Source organism: Schistocerca americana, chromosome 1, assembly GCF_021461395.2.
Source record: "Schistocerca americana isolate TAMUIC-IGC-003095 chromosome 1, iqSchAmer2.1, whole genome shotgun sequence".
In the NCBI taxonomy this organism is placed as follows: Eukaryota; Metazoa; Arthropoda; class Insecta; order Orthoptera; family Acrididae; genus Schistocerca; species Schistocerca americana.
In genome coordinates, this window is record NC_060119.1 from 190,423,654 (window position 1) to 190,442,820 (window position 19,167).

Consider the following 19,167-nt stretch of genomic DNA (forward strand, 5'->3'; position numbering starts at 1 on the left):
CTTTGCCACCAAGCACTGGAAAATACGCCTGTATCAAGCATGTGCTTGCCACAGTCAGAAGCTATAAGAGTTAAAAAACTGCTCTGCACTTAAGAACTCAGCAACTGCTCACCAAATCAACTACTTTTTCATCTTTCCACACTCACAGTCAGTGCAGTTAGTGACAGTATTTTGCGGAATATATGACTGTTGCACTTGCCTGTGGAATCACAGAAAATACTGTGATTTGTTCTGGTGACCTCAACACCCTCACTCAAACTGCTGACCGAATAGCTCAGATGTAGCCATACAAGGGGCATTTGAAAAGTCCGTGCAAAGTCCAAGAGACGGCACCACTGGCATGTATCGAGGTCATGTTTAGTTAGTAGCACCTTTGGAAGAATGCACGCAAAGTTTCATCCATATTGGTCTATTTCTTTGTGTTTGCCAAATTAATGGAAATAGGATTCCAACTTGTTTCGCGTCCCCCCTATTCTCCAGACTTGGCTCCCTCGGACTACTATTTGTTCCTCAATTTGAAGAAATGGCTGGCGGGACAAAGATTTTATTCAAATGAAGAGGTGAGTGCAGCAACTAATAGCTATTTTGCAGACTTGGAAAATTCCTATCAACACATTAGAACAGTGTATAAATCTAAAAGGAGACTACGTCGAAAAATAAAAAAAGGTTAACCCAAACACGTAAGAAGTTTTTATTTTTGCACGGACTTTCCCAACGCCCTTTGTATATGGGCATTGCAACCATCTCCACCAGAACAGAAACTTCTCTGAAACTGCTGCTAACACAACGAGCTGGACTGTGTAAGTGGTTTGTGGTTCCAAAAAATTACACCCCAAAGATGAGTTGCAACAGCTACTCTCTTTCATCAGAAAGAAGTATTACCAACTGATGAGAATATCAGTGCCAGCAACTAATTTCAAGCAACCCAAACATAGACTATTCTTAGTAGAGCACTCTACCAAACTAAAATTTCTCATTGATACTGGTCTCTCAGTTTACCCTTCTTCTCATCTTCCACATTGGAATATCAATGGCAGTTACCTGTATACTGTGAATTGATCTTCCATTAAGATTTACAGCTACATCAACTTACTTCTAAACTGCAGTCTTTGACATCAATTCCTATGGAGATTTGTTGTTGCTGATGTGCTGTACTTGATTTTTGCAGCAGATTTCTTATCGTTTTACAGCCTCTTTCCAGATATGTTTTTGCAGTTGATGCTTGCTTGACTCTAAAACATAGTTATCTAGCCATGGATACCGAAGCTATACCAACTGTGCTGGCATCAAAGTGATTGCAGGTCATTCACCATACAACAACACATTTCATCAGTTCCCTGAAGTCATCTGTCCATCGCCTACTCCAGCACTAGTAATAAACTCAATGGTATATCAAATAGTCACCATGCCAGGACTGGCAGTGAATGCACAGTCTCGTTGCATGCAACCATAAAATCTAAAGATCGAAAGCCAATAGTTCTCTTTTGTTTCAGCACAAGGATCTGTTGCCCTTCAAATAGTAACTGTGCCTCTCCACTCCACATTGTCTCTAAGAAAAGTAATGGGTGGCACCCTTGTCATGGTTGTCTTCAGCTCAACGCAAGAACAATAGCTAATCATTATCTCAAGACACATATTGAAGACTTTGCTTCGCACATTCCTGATAAGACTTTTCTCCACAGCCAACATTGTCTGTGATTTTTATCAAATACCAATTGCACTAGGAGATATACCCAAAACTGCTGTTTGCCTTCCATTTCACCTTTACAAATTTTTGTGAATGCCATTTGGACTGTGCAGTGCCACCCATACTTCCCAATGTTACATGGATGAAGTAACTGGACACGTGTTCTGTTATGTCTACACTGAAGACCTACTAGTAAAGTCTAATGAGGCAGAACATCTAGCACACCTGTATCAACTGTTCGCTTGACTATAAGAACACGGTTTGGGGATTAATCCACAAAAATGTGCCTTCGGAGTGTTGAAAGAAAAATTCTTAGGGTACATTATCAATACACAAGGAATCCTGCTGTTTCAAGAGAGAACGAAAGCTATTTTTCAGTTTCCTCAGCTCACTACAATCTACATTTTTATAGACTTTTGTGCACAATCATACTTTGTTGGCAACACCTCCATGTGAAATGCTAAAAGGTTGACCTAAATCTGGAGATATACTAAAGTGGACTGCTGAAAAGAAAGCATCCTTAGTGAAAGTAAATGCTGCTATTGTGAAGTCCGCATTTTTAGCCCATCTTCTTGCTGACACACCTCTCGCAGTTACAGTGGATGTGTCATCAACTGTGATTTGAGCTGTGTAATAACATCAAGAGAAACACTACTGAAAACATATAGCTTTCTTCAGCAAAAAAATTAGCACCTTCACAACCAAATTTGTCAGTGTATGACCATGTGCTGTAAGAACCATATGCCTCAACCAAAAAGTTTTGGCTCGTGCTTCAAGGTACCATTTTACACTTCTCACAAACAGTCAGCTACCTGTGTTTATTTTCTCTCAGAAACCAGGTAAGGCATCACCACACCAATAATGACACTATCTCAAAGGAACTTGACTTTGTAGCACCTGCTAATGCCCAGGAAGGAGACAGTGAACTGAAAGCATACCCTGAAACATTGTCACTTGTACAGATCTCAGATATTTGAATGCTGAGCTCCTAATGATATACTGTGAAATATCAGTGCCACAAGCACAACCATTAATTATGGCACATTTTCACAAGCAAGCAGTTTCTTTTCTTCACAACCTATGTCAACTAGGAGTACGAGCTACTGTACGGCTTGTGAGGAAGGTATTTATTTATTTCCAAACTTCAAAAACAATAGCGAGACATTTTTTTACTAATGCAATGTTTATCAGTGTGGCAAAATAACTCAACACATTACAGTCCATTCAGTACTTTCACCTCACTGAATCAGTCCTTTGTTAACACCCACATCAACATCACTGGATGTTTACCACCCTGCTGCTAATCATCACAAGGAACAGCTCCATCAGTATTAAAGGCGTTACTCAGATGCCATGACTCAGAAGACTGGACTGAAAGCCTCCCTGTTGTTCCATTAGGCCTCAGTTTCAAAGAAAATCTTTGTGCAACAGTGGCTAAATTAGAGTATGCACAAGCACTTAGATTATTGAGAGAGTTCTTGACAAACACATCAAAGATTATTATTGGAGCCTTGGACCTGGTGCAACATCTTCAGGCACGTATCTGCAAGCTCCATGCTGTTGTTTTAGAAGAACATTGTACCCAGCAATCATTCGTTTTCTGTGGCTTACATTCCTGCAAACAAGGTTTTGTGTGACATGATTCTGTTGGAAAACCCCCCCAGCCACCATACAATTATCTATACACAGTATTAGAAGGACATGGCAAAACATTTAATGATGATATCAGTTGCTCTTCTGTCATGGTATCCATTGACAGACTTGAGCCACCTTGTGCGCCACCTGAGACATGCACTGGTTCAGAGACGGCAGCTAACATAGAAACACAACCTTCAGCTGATTCCACAAGGACACTGGACACACTCATCTTCCACACAGCCACAGTTGGTGCCTCCAGGTAAACATCAAGTCACAAATTGTTTTGGATGCTGTGTATGTATCAGTCCCAAATGTCATTGACACTTGGCGGGGAGTGATGTGTACAGTGAATCATCTGATACATTTTATGCGATCAATGTAAAGTATCTCATTCTTTGTGCTCACTTTGAGCTACAAACAAATGAGACATAGAAGCTTCTTGCAGTTGTAGTTAATTGCTTATGTTATGTTGAACAAATAAATTGCATTTATGTGTGACACATCTGTACTAAATTTAATATTCATAAGTTAAACATGAACACAGCAGAAAAAAAGGTCTAACACTTAAAGAATCTCAATGAGGTTATAGAAGAAATGGGGCTAGAGAATGAAGCTAATAGACTTGATTACAAAAACTCAAGAAAGCCTACAGGAAAACGCATGACATCTATAGCAAAAAATGTGTGTCCACACATACAATGGTTAGCCATTACAATGATCAGTCCTGAAGCTCTGTAGGCAAGTGAAATTTTAATTTTCAAGGGAAAAGTTATCTGAGAAACAACCAAGGTAAATTTTTGGTTGAGAAAAAAACAGATAATCGATACATGATGAACTGCTGTAAAACAACAGAGAAAAACACTATACTAAAGTGGGAAAATAACTCTGATCATAAGTTCTTAACAAAGTTCAGATAAACACTGTTGGAGTAATGTTTTTGAGCAACATAGAAAAATAACTAAGGCTGTTCCAAGTTCAGAACACATTCAGGATAGTGACAGTCTGATAGAAATTCTAAATCTGACAACACAGTCCGCTAAGGAACAGTTAGAGACTAAGTTTCAAGGAAGAATGTTCTATGTCCAGCGAGGCCAAATGACAGGCAGTCACAGAAAGAGTATGACGTCAAGAAACAGTCTTCCTGACAGGACTGCTGGTTCTGTAGAGAGGCTGCACTGCAGGATCCAGGGTGAGGTGGCTGGCTTTGGACGGTAATTGTACCATAACAAGTAAACTCACTCGGTGCTTGGCTGGAACTCGCTGCCCAGAGTCCATATGCCGCCCTAAGTACATCACTCAGTGCCAGGATACATTCAGTCTTGCTTCATTCATATGGCTGGCACAAGAAAGAGGTTTGTGCTGCCAGCAACCTCTGCTGACACTTTGGTCATCATCGGGTGGTTGAGTGTGCTACAGCAACTCACAAATATCTTCTGCAAGGAAGCAGGCAGAAAAGTACCCAAATTACATCCCAGCGTAACTGGGATGTAGTTTGGGTTGGAGGCTGGATAGGTGCATGGCCTACCTATAGCAGTTGTTGGTGGTGGTGGTGGTGGTGGTGGTGGTGGTGGCGGTGGCTTCGGCGGCGGCGGTGATCATCGTCGTTGTCGTCTTCAGTTTGAAGATTGGTTTGATGCATCTGTCCATGCTTCTCTATCCTGTGCAAGCTTCGTCTCTGAGTAAATACTGTAACCTACATCCTATTGAACCTGTTTACTGTATTCATCTCTTGGTCTCCCTCTACGATTTTAAATCTCCCCACACCTCTCTACTAAATTGGTGATCCCTTGATATCTCAGAATGTATTCTTCCAACCAATCCCTTCTTCTAATCAGGTCATGCCACAAATTTGTTTTCTCCCTGATTCCATTCAGTACCCTCTCATTAGTTACATTATCTATCAAGCTAATCTTCAGCATTCTTGTGGAGCACCTCATTTCAAAAGCTTCTGTTCTCTTCTTATATAAGCCGTTTAGCATCCAAGTTTCACATACATGGCTACACTCCATACAAATACTTTGAGAAAAGACTCCCTGATACTTCAGTCTATACTCGATGTTAACAAATTTCTCTTCTTCAGAAACACTTTTCTTTCCATTGCCAGTTTACATTATATATCCTTTGTACTTCGATATTCATCAGTTATTTTGCTGCCCAAATAGCAAAACTTATCTGCTACTTTAAGTGCCTCATTTCATAAACTAATTCCTTCAGCATCGCCTGATTTTATTCAACAGCATTCCATTATCCTCATTTGCTTTTGTTGATGTTCATCTCATATCCCACTTTCAAGAACTGTCCATTCCATTAAACTCCTCTTCTAAGTCCTTTGCTCTCTCTGACAGAATTACAATGTGTTTGGCAAACCTCAAAGTTTTTATTTTGTTAATTCTAGCTCCAAATTTTTCTGTTGTTTCCTTTACTGGTTGCTCAGTATACAGACTGAATGACATTGAAGATAGGCTATGACCCTGTCTTACTCCTTTCTCCACCATTGCTTCCCTTTCATGCCCCTCAACTCTGCCATCTGCTTTCTGTACAAATTGTAAATAGTCTTTCGCTTCCTGTGTTTTACCTCTGCTGTCTTTGGAATTTGAAAGAGAGTATTCCAGCCAACAAAGTCAAAAGCTTTCTGTAAGTCTACAAATCCTGTATACATAAGTTTGCCTTATTTTTAAACGGTCTTCTTTGAGAAATTGTAGGTTCAGTATTGCCTCACATGTTCCTACATTTCTCCAGAATCCAAAATGATCTTCTCCAAGGTTGGCTTTTACCAGTTTTTCCATTCTTCTGTAAAGAATTCTTGTTGGCATTTTGCAATGGTGACTTGTTAAACTGATAGTTTGGTAATTTTCACTGCTGTAACACCTGCTTTCTTTGGAATTGGAATTATTATATTCTTCCATAAGTCTAAGGATAGTTTGCTTGCCTCATACAACTTCATCACCAGATGGAAGAGTTTTGTCATGGCTGGCCCTCCAAAGACTATCAGTAGTTCGAATGGAATGTTGCCTACTCCCGGGGTCTTGTTTTGACTTAGGTCTTTCAGTGCTCTGTCAGATTCTTCATACAGTATCATATCTCCCACCTCCTCTTCATCTACGTCCTCTTCTATTTCAATAATATTGTTCTCAAGTATATCTCCCTTGTATAGTGTGTCTGTATACTTCTTCCACCTTTCAGCTTTCCCTTCTTTGCATAGGACTGGTTTTCTGTCTCAGCTCTTAGTTCTCTTTTCTCCCAAGCTCTCTTTAATTTTTCTTTAGGTGGCATCTGTCTTTCCCCTGGTGGTAATATATGATTCTAAATGTAAAGATTTAGAACCCATAGGACATACCATCACTTTTTAGGGTTCTGTACCTCAGCCAGTGGAAGTGGAACACACATACGATAACGTTTCCAAAAAATTAATTTTTCCTAGTCAAGAAATGAAATACAAATAAAACCTATCAAAAGAAGTAAAGCAATTTTGGTAACTTTTTAATACACAAAGTGAAATCTGTAAATCCATATACCCCATCTAAGTAAATTCACTGTTAGTGAACGAGTAAAGAAAAGATAGAAGCACTTAATTCTGTCACTGAGATAAACTTCCAAAATATGACTATCACTGGAGTAAAAAACTAAAAGCACTATCTGTTGACTCTTTGGTGACTACAAAACTAATGGTGTCATGTATAGGTTCTTTGCTGTACTATGCTGTCACTCAGGTAAACATCCAAACTACTAAGTTGAGCAGACACATATAAAATTTAAAAAACAATTCTTTCCAGGATCTGATTTTGATTAAATTACATACAAATTTAAGACATTTCTTTAAGTATTAAGTGAAGAATTTAGGTTGTTTTCATTACACATATATATAGTAGTACCGTATCTACTTGGGGAACTAAAGGTTTTAAGTTCTATCTTTTATTTCCATTCAAAATGCATAAAGTACATATTGCACATACACGATATTAGGCCTAATTTTTTGGGTATACAAGTTTTGATTTTTAACGTTAGTTTAACTGCATTACATTACTATATTAATAGTATACACATATATTAGTGTTCCACATAACTTTAGTGGCTTTTGTGATCTGTAGTTAATAGAATATTACTGTTATTGCCTAGATAAATTTTGTAAAAAATATTGTAAACAACCATGAGCGAGAAGTGTTTGAGCTGCTGTAGGAAAGTCAGTTCTGGGGTTCTGTGCAGCTGTTGTGGCAGATGGTTACATTGGGGCGAATGTAGTGGCATAGGAATCGGGGAAGTAAGTGGGTCTCTTCCATGGTATTGCAGATTATGTTCAAAGGATAGGAAAATAGTGGAACAGTAAGGGAAGATTAGAGCCCTTCAGGCTGAACTGGATAGTGCTAGGGAGGAACTGATGAGGTTAAGGGGGGAGGAGGATGAAGACAGGTGGGAAGTGGTAGCAAGGAACAGGGGCCACAGAAAGAGAACAGTATCAGACAGTTTCATCATTGGCACAAACAATAGATTTGCCTTGCTATCTCAGTCAGCTAAGGAAGAGGCTCAAGTAGATGTAAGTGTAGTCAGCACTCAACATACTTTAACTAGGAAACCAACTGTTGCAAAAAAAGTAGAAAGTAGGAGGAAAGCTCTGTTGTTGGGTAGTAGCCATGGAAGAGGTATGGTCCAGATTTTGCAGGAAAAATTAGGTGACAAGGTACCAGGTCAGATGTCTTAGCCAAGTGATAGAAGATGTAGGATCATTCTGCAAAGGTTTTACAAAGCAGGATCATGTTGTGGTAGTGGGGGCAGCAGGAAACAGTATTGAAAGGGACAAAGGCTACAATATTGAGTGTGACCTGGTCAAAAAAGCATCTGCAACGAACCATACAAATGTTGGCATGGTTCCCGCTTTCATGCGGTATGACCGACCCCAGTTGAACAGTTCTGTCAGGAGGGTCAATATGGAGCTAGATCAGCAGCTGTGGGCGGCTACTTTGTCAGGCATAGGTTTGGTTTCTGCTGATTGTGGTTGGTAGGTGGGACTGCACAAGACATGGCCTGCATCTCAATAGGAAATGAAAGGGTAAACTGGCTGGGATGATAGCAAGATCTTAAGGGGGCGGGGCACTGAAACTCAAGGGAGTACTTTTTTAGGCTAAGATCAGTATCCAATCAGCCTACATTGATGAAATTATGCTTAATGAAAAGTTCAGACAGGCAGATACTAGTGATGTGAAGATATCACAAGATTCTCATAACAGTACAGTGAAAAATAATGTTAATATGTCACAAGATTCACATAAAAGCACAGTAAAAAATAATGGTGATATATTGCATCAGGATATCAGGGGATTAAAAAACAAAGTAGATGAGCTTCTTGTTTGTATAGAAGATTTAGAAACTGAGGGTGGAATAGATGTACTATGCCTGTCTGAACATCATATAGTCAAAGGTATGGAAATGGTAAATGTAGGTGGATATAAGCTTTCAGCGCATGTAAGTAGAGACACTATGGAGAGAGGAGTTGCCATATATGTTAAAATTTGACATCAGTTATTGATGTTCCTTCTTGGGTGGCACAGTGATAGATAACGTTTTCATAGACCAAGATAAATTCAATCAAATAAAAACTTTTCCTGTTAAGAATGTTCTGTCTGCTCACGATGCACAGCTAGCTACAGAATATGATATAGCTCCATACAGTAATGCAAAACAGTCCTCCAAAATAGTGTGTCCATTAATGATTTAACACTTCAAAATTTTAGGGAATGCTTGCAACAGTTAGACTGGGATGAGGTGTACAGGGAACATGATGCTAATTTAAAATTTAACCTATTTCATGATACCTTTGTGAGTATATTTGAAAACAGTTTCCCAAAGAAGATAGAATATAGTTTTAAGAAACCATGTAAAAAGCCATGGCTTACTAAAGGGATAAAAATATCTTGTAAACAGAAAAGGGAAATGTATCTTAGAGCTAGTAGGAGTAATGATCCCGAAACAATGAAACATTATAAAAACGACTGCACTATATTAAGAAAAGTTATTAAAAAATTCGGAAGTGTGTGCATTATGTCTGAGATTAGCACATCTGATAATAAAATTAAAACAATTTGGAATATTGTGAAAAGGGAAACAGGGCAACTAAGAGCACAGGAAGACTTTATTTCTAACAAACGCAATGAAAAGTTTGTTAACAAGAAGTCAGAAGTAGAAAACACTTGTAATCATTTTTAAGTGCTGCAGAGAAAATAGGTTCCAGCTATTCATTCGAAAATGCAAGGCAGTATATGACAGAGGCAGTACCTATGCAATTTGATAAAATTGAAATTCAACCCATCAATCCTACTGAAATTAGGAAAATAATCAATTCACTCAAAAAATAAAAGCTCACATGGAATTGATGGCATTTCCAACAGAGTACTAAAAGCTTGTTCCCAACAAATAAGTGGGATTCTCAGCCACATATGTAGTAGCTCACTGAAACAGGGAATTTTTCCAGATAGACTGAAATATGCTATTGTTAAACCATTGCATAAAAAAGGGGATAGATCTGGTGCTAACAACTACCGCCCAATCTCCCTTCTGACAGCTTTATCCAAAATTTTTGAAAAAGTAATGTATTCAAGAGTAGCATCACATATTTGTAAAAATGGAGTAATAACTAATGTGAATTTGGTTTTTAGAAGTGCTTTTCGACAGAAAATGCTATATATGAGTGAGACAGTGCACAAATGGTTTAATTCATACTTAACTGGAAGAATGCAGAAGGTTGAAATTAACAGTACAGATAGTCTACAAAAAAAACAGCAGAGTCTTCTAACTGGGGAGTAATCAAGAATGGTGTCCCACAGGGTTCAGTCTTGGGACCCTTATTGTTCTTAATATATATTAACGACTTGCCACTCTATATTCATGAAGATGCAAAGTTAGTTCTTTTTGCTGATGATACAAGTATAGTAATCACACTCAAGAAGCAAGAATCAGCTGAGGAAATTGCAAATAATGTCTTTCAGAAAAATTATTAAATGGTTCTCTGCAAATGAACTCTCACTAAATTTTGAAAAAACCCAGTTTATACAATTCTGTACAGTAAATGGCATAACACCATTGATAAATATAGACTATGAATGGAAGTCTCTTGCTAAGGTAGAATACTCAAAATTTCTGGGTGTGTGCATCAATGAGAAATTGAATTAGAAGAAACACATCAATGATCTGCTGAAACGGTTGGGTTTAGCTACTTATGATGTTAGGGTTATTGCAAATTTTGGTGATAAACATATCAGTAAATTAGCCTACTATGCCTATTTTCAGTCACTATTTTCATATGGCATCATATTTTGGGGCAATTCGTCATTAAGAGAGAAAGTATTCATTGTACAAAAGCGTGTGATCAGAATAATAGCTGGAGTCCACCCAAGATCACCTTGCAGACATTTATTTAAGGAACTCGGGATATTCACAGTACCTTCACAATACATATATTCACTTATGAAATTTGTCTTTAATAACCAATCCCAATTAAAAAATAACAGCAAAGTGCATAGCTACAACACTAGAAGAAAGGCTGATATTCACTATTCTGGATTAAATCCCACTTTGGCACAGAAAGAGGTGAAGTATGCTGCCACATAAATCTTTGGTCATTTGCCAAATAGAATTAAAAGTCTGACAGATAGCCAACCAACATTTAAAAGCAAATTAAAAGAATATCTGAATGACAACTCCTTCTACTCAATAGATGAATTCTTAGATATGAAGTAGTAATTGTAAAAAAAAAAAAAAAAAAAAAAAAAAAAAAAAAAAAAAAAAAAAAAAAAAAAAAAAAAAAAATAATTTGTGTAAAGAAACCTTATGTTAAAGTGACACACTCAACATCATTACAATATCGTATTCATGATCTACGGAACAAGGATTAATGTAATGTAAAGCCTATATCCTGCCCCAAGCTATGTTTACGTTACCTTTAGAATCCCCATGAAAATTCATCTAGTAGTTTTGGAGATTAGCATGTTCAAGTTGAATTTTAATGGAATAAAACCTGTATATTGTCCCAAGCTATGCTAAAGTTACACGTGAAAACCCTATGAAAATTCATCTAGTAATTTTGGAGATTAGTGTGTTCAGACAGACAGGTATGATGATTTTAGATAAAACTTTAAATGCGATATCCTTTTTCTTCCATGATTCAAGAAATAGACTGTACATTCCCCCAAGCTACGCTCAAATTACCTGCGAAAACCCCATGAAAATTCCTCTAGAAGTTTTGGAGGTTAGCATGTTCATATATATGAACAGACCGATACAATGATTTCACGGCTTTAGTATTAGCTATATTGTCATTTTATTTTGCATTTATTTATTTTGACTGAATAAACTCGTTGATTATGTCACTGGGGTCAAGTTTACAAGCTGTGTTGCATCATGTGGCTTTCACCCATGATACTGCAGTCACATAAGCATATCTTAACCAATATTTTGAAGAAACCTTTGAAATAATCATATGGGAAGCTGTGTCAGTGCACTTTATCTGCTCTTTCACATATAACTTGAAAGTAGCTATTACTTTAACTAGCTACTATAGCTCTGCTATATTTGGCATCAGAATACACATCTTCGAGCATAAGACAGAGCTTTCATTTCTGGTGTTTCTTCACGGGAAATTAGTCACATAAAAATTTTTGGTATATCCAAGATTTATTTTGTATGCACATATTATTCTGTTAAATACTTTAAAAACACTTTAGCTCAAAGAGTCCTGCTTTAGTCCTTAGTCGGCAATAATCAGATGCCTTCAGTCAAGTAGCATTATGTGGAATGTGGAATGTATTGCTTCAACACCTTCTCATCGACAAATGAGATTCCACAATATTGTAGCAAAGTTGCAACAAGAGCTTAATTGTTGAGCATGAGATAGTTGTGTAAGTGGCAGCTGTGTGAACCAAATGTACTGTTGCCATAGAAACCCCATTAGAGATACATATATGTTTGGTAATAGTAATTTTCTTGATCAGACTCCCTTATCGAAATGATGCCATGACAACAGCATGCATTTGCTGTCGCAGGATGAGGAAGAGCTTCTCATTGGAAGAAATGACAGGAACACGAGGTATAGGAAAATTCGTATATTTCTCTACTTTAATTCATAGACCACATTTTTTTTAAAAATCTGGCCACATGGTCAGGTTTTGCACCCAGTCCATGCCTGTGCCCTTGGCAGGAGCCTATCTTGCTAGGTCCTTGGTACGGCCATATCCAGAACATGTTTCTGTAACACTTGAGTGTAAATAAACAAAATAGGCAAGTTTTGAGACTGTGATATCTCCAATATGGCAAGTGTTGCTAAGCACAGCCTTCACAAGATTGAGAGGAAGTTGGCACACTTAAGAATTCTGAACAATGTATTCACTTTTCTGCTGACTTTTGTGAGCAGTAAAAATCTCATGTCAGCTCTTCTGCTGAGGACGAATAGAATATTGCTGGTGTTTATTACTTGTGAATTTACTGCGAATCATTTCAGAATATCTGCAAGCAAAGGGCAGTCTTTGGGTGCCAGATATTTTGTTGTCAATCACGATGCTTATTTCATCAGAAATCATTGTAAAGTTGCTAGCACTGGTGGAGAGAAAGGGTAGATAATTACAGTATGTTAGAAATTGTAGGAGACTAAGAACAAATTCCTGTAGCACTCCACAAATGCTGTTCCCAGACACTGTTTCCTATTCCCATTTTTAAATCTAAAACAATTTTTTTGCTGCCTGACCTGTAGGTAAGATTTTAGCCAGTCATAGTGAGCAATGCAAAATCACAGAATACACCAATTAACAGTGTTTTCTTGTCAACATATTTCAAAACATCATTTACTAATATAAACATGGCAACAGTTGTAGTCTAAATGCAGAGGATATCCACAGATCATGGTCAATACACTGGTAGATTGTACTGTTCATAGGCATATATGGTGGCACTTTATGCCAACAAAAAACTTTACGATTATGAATAGTTTCCCAATTCAAGGGCTGGGCAGTGTGAAGTAGTGTTTGAAAGCAAAAAGACAAATTTCACATTCATTAGGGTGGCATTGCAATGTGATTTAGCACTGTCCACAACTGAACACTTTGCTATTTTACCTTCTCATTTGTTAATCAAATAAACACTTGGTCATTAATGTCTTTCTCATCCATGTACAGCAATTTGAACATCACTAAGTGTTCAGTTCACCTAAGTCAATCTTTTTAGCACATATAAGTATTGCAGGTTTGTCTGTAGTGGCTGGTTTTTCAAATTCAGCTATCATAGTAATGCAAATGGAGTTGCTGTTTCTTTAAAAAGTTTTCCTCCCTTAAAGTTTTATATTTTATCTTTTTTTCCTATCTTACATAATAAATAGCAAATGTTAATGTGGTTTTTCTTTCCTTGCATCCTTACTGGTACTCAACATGTGTGAGCCCCTGTAGCACAGCCTCACAGCTGCTCATTTTGTCTTCAACAGGAAAAGTATACCTTTTCTGTGAATCTTTCAGTAGAACATAGTATATTAAAATTTCATTTTCTTCCTGGAGAAAGGTTTTGTGCATATGTACATATATTAGTGATTCAGATTTAGCTAGAAATATGTTTACTGTGGATAATGTTAATCTCTTGTGTAACATTCATGAATATCAAATAGATTGCCACTTGCCTGTCTGCATTTTTGATCTGTCTTTTTCTTTTTCCAGCACATCGATGAAGTTGGTTTCCGCAGCAGTTTCTTCAGCAGTGAAGTTACTAAACTCATTTCTGTAGTAATAAAAGATGTACGCATAAATAAAGATGTGTTTGGCAGTGACGTTAAAGGTGATAAAGTAAATAAAGCTCACCTTTCTAAAGGGGAGAGTGAAAGCCCCAACTTCTGCAATAAGAAGATTCCTCCGGTGATAATTACATTTGCACAGGTACAATCAGTGTACTTTGTTCCCATAATTTCATTGTACATCATTCCATATGTGTAATTATGATGTATATCTTTTCATAATAAAAATAAATAAAATAAAAAAACTTGATAAGGAAATATTGTCAAACAGTGGAAATTCCAGGTTGAAATATCAATATTATTATGATAAAGATAGATTACTTCTCAATGTAGAGGCAAAACACTGAGTTGTAGCCAGCCACAACAATAAAGACTGTTACAAACTGAGCTTTTCGCAAAGCCATCTTCAGGGGGGAGGGGGGGGGGGGAATATGTGCACACTTCTACACAAGTGGACTGAGTGTGCAGGGAATTGATGTTGGGCAGACGAGGCTGCCTGGCACGGTGTTGGGGAGGGTGGGGGTGGGAGGAATGGGGAGCAGAAAAGGAGAGAAGCAGAGAGGGGAAATGACGAGTGGCATTGACAGAGAGCAGAGCACAATGGGGGGGGGGGGGGATGTGAATCAGGAGGAAGTGATAGGACAGAGAGGGTGGAAACTATTGTTGGCTTTAGGATGTGGGGACAGTAGGTTACTCTAGGTTGAGAATGGGATGATATCTTAATATCCCCCTCCCCTTTTCCCCGCTCCACTACAGATTGCTGTTTTCTCTTGACGCGACACCATTGCATTCTGGCCCCAGCAGCCAGAGAGAGTGGTCATGTATGAGTGTGGTGTGCCTCCTTATATTATTGTGTGTTTTTTCTCTTCCTTTCTGAAGAAACCCATGGCCAGAAGCTCTGTGTGTAACAGCTTTTTGTTGTGGTTGTCTGCAACTCAGTGTGTCATTTTTATGCTGAGTTGCAATCTATCCTTTTCATAATATTGTTCATATCATAGTTAAAGTAGGGACAACAGGCAAGTTGGATCAGAACCAATCAAATTTTTAACATTTGAATACTGTATGTTCTTTCAAAAACGTAAGAATAAATAAACAGCCTGGAATAGGCATAGCAAAGTGATGTAGGGAGTATAGGAAGCTCTACAGAATTTCTTGCTATGACAACACAAAACAAATAAAATCATATAAAAAAGCAGCAAGGAATATAAAGCAGTATTTCACATGAAAGAAAACATTCAAAATGACAGTTGTCACAGATTAATCTTTGTGATCAAAAAATGATGCAGTGAGGTCTGGTCTCTCTCTCTCTCTCTCTCTCTCTCTCTGTCTCTCTGTGTGTGTGTGTGTGTGTGTGTGTGTGTGTGTGTGAGAGATGGATAGAATGACCACCAAAATTCATTGGCATTGTTTATGTTTAGTGTTGTTACTAGAATAACGACCGAGCGAGGTGGCGCAGTGGTTAGACACTGAACTCGCATTCGGGAGGACGACAGTTCAATCCCCCATCCGGCCCTCCTGATTTAGGTTTTCCATGATTTCCCTAAATCGCTCCAGGCAAATGCCGGGATGGTTCCTTTGAAAGGGCACAGCCGACATCCTTCCCCATCCTTCCCTAATCCGATGAGACCGATGACCTCGATGTCTAATCTTCTTCCCCAAAGAACCCAACTAGAATAACGGGTGTGAACGGCATCAGATATTGAGTGATCACTGTGAAAGATACAGAGATGCTGTGCCTTGTGTCAGACAGTAAGCACATGACAGAGCTTGCAAGGGGCCTCATTGTGGGTCTCTGTTTGGACGGCTGGTGAAATTGAACAATATCCAGATTTGTAGGGCATTGTATGTGACTGTGACCTGATACTGGACTGATTGGCAATCTCAGGACAGACATACTTGGTGTCCAGGTTCCGGCCAATCGTATTGACCACCACAAGGAATGATTGCTATATTGTGCACCAAGCACATTGTAATACTGTTACATCTGTGCCCATTATCTGAGAACTCACTGCAGCTTTCTATGTCATCGTGCTCCATTGGTCAGAGTCTAGCAGTAGGAGGAATATGGAATTACTATTCCATATCTGGGTATCCATTAGTGCTACAACATAAATGACTGTGTTTGAATGGTGCTGTGACACGTAAGTATGGAGTGCTGATGAATGGCGTCGCATTGTGTTCAGCAATGAATTGTGGTTCTACACAACTCTGGATGACTGTCATCAGTAAATGTCGTGGCGGCCTGAAGAATATGTCTAATTCTTTCAACATTTTGGAGAGGAATAACAGTGTTAACTCATGACGTCATGGTGTGAGGAGCCATTTGGTGTTACTTTAGTTCAAGTCTGGTAGTGATTGAGGGAAATCAGGTGGAAAAATGGTAAGCCACAGACATCCTACATCCTCATGCTTTATTTCTCCTGAGGCTGTATCTCTGTGCCATTTTTCAACAAGACAATGCTTGTCCACACTTCATATGTATCCCTACAAACTGCTTGACATTGGAGTAGTCCTGTGACCAGCAAGATCCTCAAATCTGTCCCCTATAGAATATCTGTGGGACAGACCCATACGTCAACTCTGTCCCTGTGACAATATCCAGAGTATCAATGACCAGTTAGATTTGTGAACCTGCTTGCCTTAGAAAAGGACATGGTTTTATAACACCAATCCCAAATGAAGTGGTGCATGCATCAAGGTCAGGGAGGGTACAGTGCCATACTGATAAGTCAGCTGGTACCATCAAGTTGTTTGTAAACTGGACTTGATGATTTTGTACTCACTGAAACATCGTCACATACCTTATCAACCTGCAAAATCTCATCTCATTTCATTCTTCCTTTCTGGATGCTGCACCTTTTTTTGTCAAGTGTTACAAATGTTTTACATTGGAATGAATTCAGTCCATCAGCTTGTCCTTCATAAATGGTTGCATTAAACATTGAATTTAGTATTATATCCTGTGTGTGCTCCTAATTTATCAGCAATGTTCCCCACCTTTGTGATGAGAAATGCTGACCCCTAGCATAAACATCTCTTGTGAATAATACTGCAGCTGTGATAAAAATGTTCCATTACATCCTTCCTTTCTTCCTTCTTCCCATCTTTTCTTTTAAATTGGAGCTCCTCTGATGCTGGTCAATATGAAGAGTTGCAATATTAAATTAATGTTGTCTAAATTAAGGTGTTCAGGACAGCTATGGTTGCATTCAGTAGGTTTTATTAACCAGTTTCACTGTATAGTATTGTAACAGCACCATCAAAATCTCTGGAATTTACAATTTAAAATACAGCGTTTGGCTGATTACATTGCCAGCACCATTTATTAAGTTGGCTGTACAATGATACAGCCAACTTATTTGTGGTGCCCAAAGCGTACCTTAAACTCTAAAATTCAGAGATTCTGATGATGCCCTTGTAATGTAGAGTGAAACCTATCAAAAGAGTGAGTGGGTGTTGTGGCTGCTCTGCAAAACTTAATTTCAACCATCACAGCTTCCTCTGCAGGCAAGCCTTCTTTCACTATATTAATGTTATCTGTTTATAACTTTGTTAAATTGTTGTATATGTAAATAAAAGAAGGATTTTGTGTAGATTAAGGGCACAAGTAGCTTATAAATACAATTCTGTTACTTATGCCACTGTTCAAACGAAATAGCCAAGACAGGAGAGATAGTTGCCCACTTTTCACAAGTAGAGTTAATATTTCTTGAAGTGAAGAGTGGGTAGCATGTCAAAAGTTTCGTTACTAAACAGGTAGCTAATTTTATAACAACTTTTTATTTGTTGTTACCAACAGTTTTGGCCATTCAACCATTATCAGATGTCTAAAATGACACAGAAAACAAAAGTAATTATTTTTAAAAGCTTAAAGAAAGATCTACAGAGTTTACAAACAGTATTGTAGGAATGGATATAACTGCATGAATTTCAAGTGATTGTGTTTGATAATTATAAAGCTTTATTAAAAATATGCTCAGCTGGAAACTTGGAGTAAGCTCGATGACTTTCCCCCCACAAATGGATACACAAAGTGACCTGTATTTCCCCAGAAGATAATACCGTGAATGAGATTTATCATATTCTTACAGATGAGACTTACAAGAAGTATATGACACATTACAGAGGGGCTAATGCAGACACAGACCATTAACTAGCTATCAGCAAACTACCAGGTACAGCTATATTATAAAAGAAAGAGGAAAAAGATAGCCGATAGACAATTTGATGCTGAGAAGCTTACGGATCCTGAGTTGTGTCACCAGTATAATATCAGAGTGCATAACAAATTTGAAGTCCTGGCATCAGAATGCAGTAATGAAGGAAATGTTAATGGTCAATGGGAATGTTTAAAGAGCACTGTAAGCCTAATGCCAATAACCAGTAAGAATTGGTTCAATTATACATGCGAACATGCTGTAAAAACCAGGAAGAGAGCAAGACAAACTCTCATGCTAGAATCGAAATTGTGCAGAAGAGCAAGAAACAGTGTAGAGCATATAAAGAGAAACAAACAGCATTCTGAGGATAGAGAAAAAAAAATTCTTGACAAATATGACTAATGAAGTAGAGAGGCCAAATACAATATTTGACAGCAGAAAAATGTCTCTGATGGTGAAACAAATGAGGACCATTCAAAGAAATGAGGCATTAGTTATTAATGATAAGGATGGGATACACTAATAGATAAGGAAAGGATTCTGGACAGATAGAGGGAACAATAATTAGGGGTTGTTGAATTCTGAACATCACAAAAATGTCTTCCCAGAAAGAAGAATTACCTAGGGGGTGAGGTGCAGAGCCATGCATTGTACCACGTTTACCAGGCCAAGCCTGGCTGTGGCCAGCTGATCCGTCTGGTTGCCCACACTACAGGTAGCTGACCTGAACTATACCAGCATTGGCAACAATGTGCCATCGAGGCACATGGGACGTTCGGGTACCTGGCTAAGCCCTAGTGTCAACAGAGCTCGATGCAACAAGGAAAGAGATAGTGCAGGGAAGGCAGGAATGGCTGGCCACACACGTGCAAAACTGCTTCCTGAATCGTCTGCATTTCTTTGAGAATCGTGAAGGTTTGAGATGC

The 19,167-nt window shown here is 38.3% G+C and overlaps 1 protein-coding gene across 1 annotated transcript in view; it reads left to right on the forward strand.

The window, feature by feature from the left end:
* LOC124585185 (protein KIAA0100) overlaps positions 1–19,167 on the forward strand; it is a 323,014-nt gene that overhangs the window by 17,688 nt on the left and 286,159 nt on the right. The window contains exon 3 of the mRNA XM_047131392.1: positions 14,008–14,223. Coding sequence (XP_046987348.1) covers positions 14,008–14,223 — 216 coding nt within the window. The remainder of the gene's footprint in view (positions 1–14,007; positions 14,224–19,167) is intronic.